The sequence below is a fragment of the Lactuca saligna genome, chromosome 8 (genome assembly GCF_052625555.1).
Source record: "Lactuca saligna cultivar CGN05327 chromosome 8, ASM5262555v1, whole genome shotgun sequence".
In the NCBI taxonomy this organism is placed as follows: Eukaryota; Viridiplantae; Streptophyta; class Magnoliopsida; order Asterales; family Asteraceae; genus Lactuca; species Lactuca saligna.
The window spans coordinates 79278948-79288458 of record NC_136424.1 but is presented as its reverse complement, the minus strand read 5'-3'; the positions used below and the strand labels follow the sequence as shown (position 1 = coordinate 79288458).

General features: G+C 30.5%; 2 protein-coding genes across 2 annotated transcripts; both read left to right on the top strand.

Annotated features, from left to right (window-relative positions):
• Positions 1–798: 798 nt before the first annotated feature.
• On the top strand, positions 799–3571 carry RAD51 (RAS associated with diabetes protein 51). The gene is made up of 9 exons (XM_078969864.1): positions 799–1031; positions 1782–1926; positions 2044–2154; positions 2268–2359; positions 2438–2532; positions 2719–2832; positions 2924–3053; positions 3123–3244; positions 3326–3571. Exons 1-9 carry the CDS (start codon positions 918–920, stop codon positions 3447–3449), a joined length of 1047 nt encoding a protein of 348 aa, XP_078825990.1. The 5' UTR covers positions 799–917; the 3' UTR covers positions 3450–3571.
• Positions 3572–4209: 638 nt separating this feature from the next.
• Positions 4210–4771, top strand: LOC145012234 (auxin-responsive protein SAUR78-like). The gene has a single exon (XM_078971026.1). It carries the CDS (start codon positions 4288–4290, stop codon positions 4657–4659), a length of 372 nt encoding a protein of 123 aa, XP_078827152.1. The 5' UTR covers positions 4210–4287; the 3' UTR covers positions 4660–4771.
• The last annotated feature ends 4740 nt before the right edge of the window (positions 4772–9511 follow it).

Here is a 9511-nt window from a genome sequence, read left to right as displayed (position 1 = left end):
TACTCAACATGTTTTCCAACCCGACCCACTCAGTTTCTTCGCATCATAGGTAGAGTTACGAATGTATATGATGTTTGGATCCAATGAGAGATTTGAGGAAATACAAGCCATGGATATTGTAAGGCCGGTAATGATTACGTTTATGATTATGTTTCTTGTATAAATTATGACATCCCAAGTTTTAATAAATCAATGGAAAATATGTCTTCGAAAATACTTTTTATGTGACAAATTCTGCAATTATAAATAAGCTCTGTTTTAAAATAAGAATAAATAAAAACGTTTTTTTTTTCTGATCGTGAAAAATAAGGATGTCACATGGTAAGGAGGAAAAAACTATGTTGTGCGCCACTACTGTCGTTGAGGATGATGGTGGTGATGTTGCAAAAGATATGAATTTTGGAAGGGTGGGGTTGGCAATAGTTAGAGAAGGAGAGAAGACGGAGAAGATAAATGTGGTGGTTAGTGAGAGAGGCAGAGGTTGGTATGGAGAATGGAGAGGATGATTCGAAAGGCTGCTATGTTTAGGGTCAATAAGAAATTTCAACTAATTGTTTATATGAATGGTCCCTATAATATGTAACTTTTATAAAGTTTAGCTAGAGGGAAAAATGTCTTTGACCACATGTGCCTTAGAAATCATAGGGACATTCCATGTCAAAATTCAAAAGTTGGACTAAAAATACAGATTTGTTAATACCACAGGGACAAAAACTGTTATTTACTAAAAAAGAAAAAAAAAATGTATTCCGGGCTTTGCAAAAACCCGCTCCATATTTTCGTTCCTTTCAGCGTACGCATTAATTTGGCGCCTGCTGATCCTTTCAAATGCAATTCTTCCTTGCCCTTTAGCTTCGGCACCGTTTCACTCATCTGGGAAGTACAGTTCTTCGTCTGATCCCAAATTGGTCTTAGTCATGGAGCAGAGGCAGAGAAACCAGAAGATGGCTCACCAAGAAGACCAAGAACAACAGCAGGACGAACAATCAGAAGAAATGCAGCATGGCCCTTTCCCAGTCGAACAACTTCAGGCATGTCATCATCCATTTAATCCGATCTGTAGTTTCGTAACTTATTCTTGATCAAAATAGGGTTCTTGTAGTGGGTTGCTTTCAACTTCTTTAGTGGTGTGTTTCCCCAAAGTACTCTGCGAAAAAGAAGGGTTTACTTATCGGAATTACTAAATGGTTATTCGAATTTATTCCGATCCATTTTTTATCCTGTAAAAGACTGTCTTCTGTTTTATATCGAAACAGGGTTTTTATCCTTTTCTCTTATCTTTTGAAATATGATTCTTCTGATGCTAGGGCTTTGATTATATCTTGTGTTTCTTGACGGGTTTTTCAAGATTTACTCAAACTAGGGTTCTTGTAGTGGGTTTCTTTCAACTTTTTTAGTGGCGTGTTTCCCCCTAAAACACTCTTCGAAAAATAAGCGTTTGCTCATTGAAATTACTAAATGGGTATTTGAGTTTGTTCCGATCCCTTTTTATCCTGTATACAACTGTTTTTGTTTTATCTAGAAATAGGGTTTTTATCTTTTCTCTTTTCTTTTCACATATGATTCTTCTGATGCTAGGAATTTGATTATATCTTGTGTTTCTTGATGTTTTTTTTTTTTTCAAGATTTAGCTAAATTGGCCAATTCCCATTCCTGGGGATCCGATAAAGATCAAAACCCACAATAACATTTCGGGGGTTTTACTAATTTTGGCTAACAACCGATTTTGATAGTATTTTAGTCCTTAGAAGCTAACTTTAAACTTCAATTAAACCCTAAAGGCATCTGGAATCGCTGCCATTGATGTAAAGAAGCTGAAAGACGCTGGTTTATGTACAGTTGAATCTGTAGCATACTCTCCTCGGAAGGAGCTTCTGCAAATCAAAGGAATCAGTGAAGCTAAAGTTGACAAAATCATCGAGGCAGGTATGTCATGATGCTCATTTTGTTCTTGTGGTGTACTTTCCCTTTTCCTCTCCTTTCAATCTTTAGATTCCTACAATCTTGAAGCTTAAAAAATTCTTTCATTATGCATTTCTACAGCTTCCAAATTGGTCCCTTTGGGTTTCACTAGTGCAGGCCAACTCCATCAACAAAGGCTTGAAATAATCCAAATATCTTCAGGGTCAAGAGAGCTTGACAAGATTTTAGATGGTATATACCATTCAAACTTGTAATTTATCAAAAGAAGCAACATTGTTTAGAAAGTCTTTTTTTTCTTACTATGAAGCTATGCCTCTAAACATTGCATTATCTTTCTCGAACAGGAGGAATTGAGACTGGATCTATTACCGAGCTATATGGTGAATTTCGGTCTGGAAAGACTCAGCTTTGTCACACTTTATGTGTAACTTGCCAAGTATGAATGTATTTTTTTTTTTAAATTTCTTTTTCAGTAAACATGCTAACTTTTACAGTTTTACTTTTGAACTTTCAGCTTCCATTAGATCAAGGTGGTGGTGAGGGGAAAGCAATGTACATTGATGCTGAAGGTACATTCAGGCCACAAAGACTCTTACAGATAGCTGACAGGTTGTGCAAACTTCCCTCACTATCATTGTGTTTCCATTATCTTTTTTAACCCTTTTTAAGTCCTTAATGGGTAAAGTGGATGAATGGGTAATGATGTATGTCTGTATCAAGTGCTTAACCCATTAAGTCAAAAAGAAACATCCCTTTGGTTTCTTTACATCTATCTTATCATGCTGCATGTTGCAGGTTTGGGTTGAATGGTAATGATGTATTGGAGAATGTAGCATATGCAAGAGCATACAACACGGATCATCAATCAAGACTCTTGCTTGAAGCTGCTTCAATGATGGTCGAAACCAGGTTTTTTTTTTCATCAACAAATCTGTCTTGTATTCTTGTAAGATTATAATATTTAAAAAAGAAGAGTTTATAAATATATTTGTGTTTGAAGGTTTGCCCTTATGATAGTGGATAGTGCAACTGCTCTTTATAGAACTGATTTCTCTGGTAGAGGTGAACTATCAGCCAGACAGATGCATCTTGCAAAGTTCTTGAGGAGCCTTCAGAAGTTGGCAGATGAGGTAATAATATATATATTTTTTTTATCAAAATATAAATTATGTCTGGATGCTAACCTATTTGTTTATTAGTTTGGTGTAGCTGTAGTGATCACTAATCAAGTTGTGGCCCAAGTAGATGGTTCAGCCATGTTTGCAGGGCCTCAAATTAAACCAATTGGTGGTAATATCATGGCTCATGCCTCTACAACAAGGTATGTGATAATTGATAATTAACATGTTGTGATTAATGGAAGTTAACAAAGTTTGTTTTGTTGCTATTGATGGAGTGACAGGTTGGCTTTGAGGAAAGGAAGGGGGGAAGAACGGATTTGCAAAGTGATTAGTTCCCCGTGTTTAGCTGAAGCTGAAGCTAGGTTTCAGATTTCTACAGAAGGTGTTAATGATGTCAAAGATTGAATTTAGCCACAAGCTTTGTTTGTGTTTTTCTGTTTTCAGTTTGTATCTTTGTGTCATAAACAACACATGATGACAGTATGAAATACAAGTAGTCGAATACAAAATTTCCCATTCCATCTCTATATTTTTTGTTTGAGAACATGTTGTTAAGCTGGTTAATAAACCTATAGCAAGTTGTGTTATTTTGACAAAAACCAAAATGGTCTTGATAGATTTTTATTAGATATCAAAACAGATGTATCATCTAATCTAATAGACAAAGTCCATCACTACCAACCAAACTAAAGTTGTCTTAAAGTGTATTTAGATGTTAATGATTGCCTAAACCGTTTATTTAATATATGTTTATTGGTTATAAAACTTTGATAATTGATAATTAATCCCAATTTGTTTTGACCTACACTTAACAATTACTCATCTAATTCGTCCATTCAGCCCCTTTAATAATTTATATAGGTTATTATAATATCATGTTCTTGGAAGGTCTCAATCAAATACGAATCATAACAAATTTGCAATATTTTATGAGACAATGAAGAATGGCCCCAAACGCCTCCAATTTGTTTCAACAACACCGATTTTATATATATATATATATATATATATATATATATATATATATATATATATATATATATATATATATATATATATATATATTTATTTACAGAGAGACAAAGACGCACATCCACATCCATGCCCCATCCCATTTCAGCGACAGGCTGGCTGTGTATATACTATATAAGAAACCAACTTCAATCCTCTATTTCTCTCTCATTATATATCTCCACTCCCAAAACCCTCTGTTTTAGCTGGGTTTCAGATAGATAGAAAATCAATGGCGAAAGGTGGAAAGTTAACCAAGATCAAATCGGTGCTAAAAAAGTGGCATTCATTTGGGAACGGGAAGCCAGCTGGTCTGACGAAGTCCAATTCCGATGAGGATGACTACCTGCAGGAGAATTTGAGCCATTCGAATTCTCATGCTGTCTATGTAGGCAAATCACGGCGGCGCTACCTTATAAGCTCCGATGTGGCCCAACACCCGTTGTTCCAAGAGCTTGTGGAACGTTCAGGTTCAGGCGATGGGGATACCAATGTGACGATTGAGTGCGAGGTTGTGTTGTTTGAGCATCTGTTGTGGATGATCGAGAATGCAGATCCTCAACCCGACGCTTTGCATGAGCTTGTGGATTTTTACGCTTGCTGATAAATCGATGCTTTAATTTTATATTTTTTATTTTATCTTCTTTGTTGATTCTTGGCAATTTGTACTTGAATTCATGTCCGACTATTTATTTTGTTTTTCGACAACAAGCAAAGCAATCCACAAATTCTTAATCGGTTATAACGTTTCATCTGTGGTATCCACTATCGCAAAATCTTTTTCCAAAATTTCCAAATGCTAAAGATTTTTAGCAAGTTAATTCCAGTTTAACATAAATAACAATAAATCTAACATTTGTTATTATTTATAAACATGCAGTATATTGATAAATTCTTATTAGTTTTTTACTAACAGTTTCACAAATAACTTTTCAAACATGCCCAAAGGCAAAAATACTTGTGTTTTCTCATAATTTTATTGATCATTTAAACTTATTTGTTTATTTTTATTGACTGTTATATATATATATATATATATATATATATATATATATATATATATATATATATATATATATATATATATATATATATATATGGTTAATAATTCAATATACTTTTTATGTTTAATACATCTAACCCTTCATTTTTCACTATTAATTATATTTTAGTTTTAAATATTTTTATTTATTTACTAATTAATTATTTTTATTGAGTATTTAATGACAATTTATTTATAGAATATTATTTTATATTGATTATATAACATTTTCAATTTTTTTATAACTGAAATAAAGACCTGACATATTGTATTTATATTTTTGTTTGTTTATGACATTTAATGTATGTTTAAAAATGAATAATTAAAAAAAAATGTTTTACAGACATTTTAAAGAGATGATTATAGATTAATTATATTAGAAAAAAAAATCATTGAAAGATGCAAATAGTTAGAGAAAAATTATTTAACCAATTGGTTAAGATTAATAAAATTATGAGTTTAAACTATCCAATAGCTCCGATGTTCTTTTTTTCCTATTTTATCAAAACCTCAACGTCTGTCACTATCATTTTACAAGAAAGAATGTATCTACTATCTAGCATGCTTTCGTACGACGTCGTTAATATTGAATGGGACAGGTCTCACCAAAATTGGATAAAAAATAAAGTGCTAAAGAAAAAATAAAGACAATTAATTGGTAAAAGAAGGGTGGGGAAATGATTGGAGGTTGGTTGGATGCTTTTGTTTAATTAATCAAGGTCTATGTACCAAACAGCAGAAGGAGACCCCTTTTAACACTTAACACCATATTTTAGAATATATTTATTTATTTGAAAAAATATAAAAGCAAGCATGGAAGAAACTATAATTATATAATGGAAGATACGTATAAAGAAACGCGTTTTCAGCTGCTCTCGCTCTATCATTTATTTAAACGGAAACCTATATGTGATTATAAAATTGTCCTAAGGGTAGTTTTGGAAACATGATGAATGTAAAGAACAAAACAATGCAACCCCTCCATAGCTAAGTTGAACAAAAACGATGACAAAAGGTCACTCTGTCTAAGACCCCTATGAAGCTGGAACTCTTTTATCGGATTCCCATTCAAGAAAATTGAAGATCTAACGAAGAAAGGCAATGCTACGACCCACGGTTTCTTGACCCAGTTAACAATGGGTTCAAAGCTATAAGTAAATATGTTTATAGAGATGGTTCTCTTTACAACCAAAAGTTCAAATATCATCATCAACAAAACATTATTGATAATCATTTTTTAAAATGTTAGACAAATGATCAAAATCGTAAGAATCGCAAACGAAAGGTAAATAAAAACAAAAAGCATTGAATCTGAATAATGGATTTGGGAAGTTTGCCATAACACTCGGTTTTTCAAGATTTTATTTATTTATTTTCATGTATTACCGATGATGACAAAAGTCACTATATTGAAAGTTAGGTTGTTTTCACAATGGTTTATTTAAACCTCTGATTGGTCCATGGAACTTTCGAGTAGTAAGTTGTTCATATCATATACTAACTTCAACTGTCATTATACGAACGTACATATATGTTTGAGTTTAAATAAAATGTCATATTAAAGTACACATCCTTTACCAAATTAGAATGAATGCAAATTTGTAATTTCGTATGGTTTGGAGGTATTTTCCAAAAATAAGAAAACAAAGACATATGTCATGTGATGTGAGGCCCATTCTCGTGTGTCAACAATCAACACAATACTAGGAGGAATGTTTCAACTTTCAAGTGTGGGCAAGGGGAAGGAATGTGGTGGACATGTCATGTTGCATAATTCCATTTTATTTTAAACTGAAAAATAATGGATTTGAACTAATGTTCTTGATCAAGGGTTAAATACATAGAACTGTATCTGTTTAGGCAGTTTAGCTAAAAAGATTATGTTGATATATGTGGAATCGTTTAAATGCAAATGTTTACAATCTTCTAAATTGTTGCGTGAATTTTATTATTATTATTATTATTATTATTATTATTATTATATTTGATATAAAATATCTATAAAATTTGAAATATTGACAGATCAAATAAACTTGAATGCAATATGTTTTAGAAATTCTTCATTTTAACGTCAGAGTCAATCCAAATTTGAATTACTGGTCAATCGTCATGGACACACGTTTAAAACTTTGGTTTGGGCTATGAGCTTTCAATACGTTAGTTTAAAATGAATGATGATACAGAAAGAAGCCCATCTTTCTATGATTAGCAAAATTGAAAATCTAAGAGACCAAGTCCAAAGACCAAAGGTATTAACAAAAACGAAATTACAAAAATAAAAAATAAACCCATTAGGAAGAAAGTTCAAATTTCATACCTATGTTTTTGAGTCCATGGTTCAGAATTGTTTTTTAATCGATTATAAAGCGGTTTACATATGATCCCTAAATCTTTGAAAAAATCATGGATGTAATTTAAGCATCCTAAAAATCTTTGAAGTTGTTTTTTATCTTTAATTTCATCAGGAAATTTAGTAGAAAATTGCAAGCTTCTTGTTATAGGTCTAATAGTGTTTTTGACAATATCATGTCCTAAAAAACGAATTTCATTTTTAAATAAATGCATTTTTGTTGCAGAGACAGCTAAACCATTTTGATAAATTAAATCATGAAATTGATTTAAATGTTTAAAATGTTGATCAATTGATTTTGAAAAAATTAGGACATCGTCGATATAGGCAATAGCAAAACTACTTATAGGAGTTATGATATCATTCATAATATTTTGGAATTCAGAAGGAGCATTTTTTAATCCAAAAGGCATTACATTCCATTCAAAATGCCCAAAGGAAACATTAAAACCAGTTTTGTATTTATCTTCCTCATGAAGTTGTATTTGCCAAAATCCTGATTTCATATCAAACTTTGAAAATATTTTTGAATCATAAAGCCTTTTTAGCAAATTTCGTTTATTAGGAATAGGATAACGAATCCATTCTAAAACTTTGTTTAAAGGTTTATAATTGATAACTAATCTTGGTGATCCTCTTTCTAATTCTGCAGCATTCATAACATAAAATGCTGAACAAGACCATGGTGACTTAGAAGGTCTTATGAGTTTTTTATTTATTAAATCTTGAATTTCATTTTTACAATGACTTTCTAATTCATTATTCATGTGAATGGCTCTAGATTTTGAAGGAATATCCTTTTCATTAAAATTTTTTATATATGGTAGTTTTACAATATGTTGCTTTCTATTCCAAAAAGTATTAGGAATATTAGAACAAACATTTTTTTCAAATTTTAATTTTAATCCGGTTATTTTATTTTGAATATTATTATCACTTAATTGTAAAGAGTCTTATTGGAAAGAACGTTTTATTGCTGGCCTTCCAAAACTCTTTGCGGAAAGAGTTCGACAAAAATTAAGAGAAAATTTTAATAATACCATTCCTTATCAAAATCTAACTTATGGAGATTTAATAAACTATATTAATAAAGAGGGATTAGCAGTTTGTGCTGATCTTAGGTTTAAAGAAAAACTCAAAAAAGATAGAATAAACAGTTAAAATGAATTGGGAAATTTTTGCCAACATTATAAAGAGAGGCTATCCTTTAGTTGAAGACACAAGAAAAAATTCATTCTCTAAAAAATGTTCATTCCATATCTAAAAAATCTCCAAGAGTCTCTCTTTCTACTAGTAGATGTTCAAAGTCTTTAGATTTTCAAATAATTCTTTCTCCAGAAGTATGTACTGATTGTAATTCAAGCCTAATTCAAGAAGGTATTATTTAAAATATTCTATCGTTGTGTTATTTTTATGATAATTTCATTTCGAGTTATTCTAACTATTAATTCTACAAGATTTGAAATTTTTGTTAAAATAGTACTCGTTTTTAATAATCAAATTAATCAAATTCATGGTTAAATCATTTAATTATGTCTAGCAAAATCTTGATGAATTGTATTCCTAATAGAAATATTCTTTTAAAAATACAGCAAATCCAAGAATCTATTAATAACTCTGAGCAAAATCTTAAAGATTCTTATAAACTTAATAATCAAGGCACAATTTTAAACAATAATCATATATATATATATATATATATATATATATATATATATATATATATATATATATATATATATATATATATATATATATATATATAGGGTTAAGTTCAAATGAGAACACTATTTAGTGTGAGAACGTGAAAACACTACTTTATGTTAGTATTCTACTATGAATTTGGTATATACAACGATATGACATTATTCATCAACAAATATTCGAACAATCACACATTAATATTCACATTAAAATTTTGTATGTACAACTTTATGACATTATTCATCACCGAATATATGAACAATCACATATTTAACATTCACATTAGAATTTACTAAATTACTACATATATATATATATATATATATATATATATATATATATATATATATATATATATAT

What these genes read in the sequence shown, in the direction of transcription:
- LOC145012234 (XM_078971026.1), top strand. Translation starts at nt 4,288, where the DNA reads ATGGCGAAAGGTGGAAAGTTAACCAAGATCAAATCGGTGCTAAAAAAG.
- RAD51 (XM_078969864.1), top strand. Translation starts at nt 918, where the DNA reads ATGGAGCAGAGGCAGAGAAACCAGAAGATGGCTCACCAAGAAGACCAA. An exon ending in TCCCAGTCGAACAACTTCAG is followed by an intron (nt 1,032 to 1,781) that starts GCATGTCATCAT and finishes TAAACCCTAAAG; the next exon opens with GCATCTGGAATCGCTGCCAT. An exon ending in CTCTTACAGATAGCTGACAG is followed by an intron (nt 2,533 to 2,718) that starts GTTGTGCAAACT and finishes TGCATGTTGCAG; the next exon opens with GTTTGGGTTGAATGGTAATG.